Below are 1008 nucleotides of genomic sequence, written 5' to 3'. Positions count from 1 at the left end.
ATCCAAAATACTCAAAAACGTTCATCTTCATGATCGTGCTTGTATCAGACTTTATAAGTTACAAAATATTAACTATTAGTACTTTCATTGTGCATTTTGATTTTAACTGAATAAAGATGGAATTACTTTCTTGGACCGAGTATTAAGAAGTTTCTAATAATCTGCATACTTTGTGTGTGGCAGATACGTATCCATGGCCGATATAGTTGACCTTTCACCACTTGTTTCTGATTCAACAGTGAGATTTGTAGATTTTCGGGCTTTTGTGTCCACCTGGTGTGGTATAAACTTGGATGTTATTTGCTCTAAGGACCAAAATATACCATCTCCTTTATCTGAGAGCCTTTGGCAATGTGGTTCTCTGTTGTCTGGTTATTATGGTAGTTTCAGTGGTTGTTTATCTGCTTTAGAAGAAGATTGTAGAACTACAGTTTGGACATATCAAAAAGATGGTGAGGATGGGGCTTTAGACTCGTTTCAACCTGATGACCAACTTAAGAAGAAAAAGAAGATTTCATTTATTAGGAGAAGAAAAGATGTGTATAAAACTCTTGGTCCTGGTTCTGCCGCAGAATCAGCGACTGTTTTGGCATTTGGAAGCCTTTTTACTGCTCCTTATAAGGGATCTGAATCCCATATTGACATTCATGAAGCTCCTAATGATTCCATCATACAGACCTTAATCGAAAAGATTGAGTTCCTTCCCTTTGTTCCTGAAATAATAAATGCCGGCAAGAAGTTTGCTCTTCAAACTATCAAGGGTCCATTTCTTTGTGCACAGCTCAGGCTACTAGATGGACAATTCAAGAACCACCATAAAGCTACTTTTCTTAGTCTGAAGCAGAAGATAGAATCCTTGAAGCAAACAGGACAAAAACAAATCCATATATTTGTGATGACTGATCTCCCCATGGCTAATTGGACGGGGAATTACTTGGGGAGCTTAGCTGAATCAGATGTTAAGCTGTTTGTTATTAGAGAAGATGACGACTTGGTTCAAGAAACTGC

General features: G+C 37.6%; 1 protein-coding gene across 1 annotated transcript; it reads left to right on the top strand.

The window, feature by feature from the left end:
* Window positions 1–179: 179 nt before the first annotated feature.
* Window positions 180–1003, top strand: LOC124885436 (O-fucosyltransferase 30-like; the record flags this gene model as incomplete). Its single annotated transcript, XM_047404967.1, is given in 1 exon segment — window positions 180–1003. A coding segment is annotated over 1 exon segment (824 nt), but the record flags the coding sequence as incomplete, so codon positions are not given.
* Window positions 1004–1008: the final 5 nt, after the last annotated feature.

The sequence above is a fragment of the Capsicum annuum genome, unplaced genomic scaffold, assembly GCF_002878395.1.
Source record: "Capsicum annuum cultivar UCD-10X-F1 unplaced genomic scaffold, UCD10Xv1.1 ctg72013, whole genome shotgun sequence".
Classification (NCBI taxonomy): Eukaryota; Viridiplantae; Streptophyta; class Magnoliopsida; order Solanales; family Solanaceae; genus Capsicum; species Capsicum annuum.
Note: the sequence above shows the minus strand (reverse complement) of the source record. Positions and strands in the feature narration are given on the sequence as shown.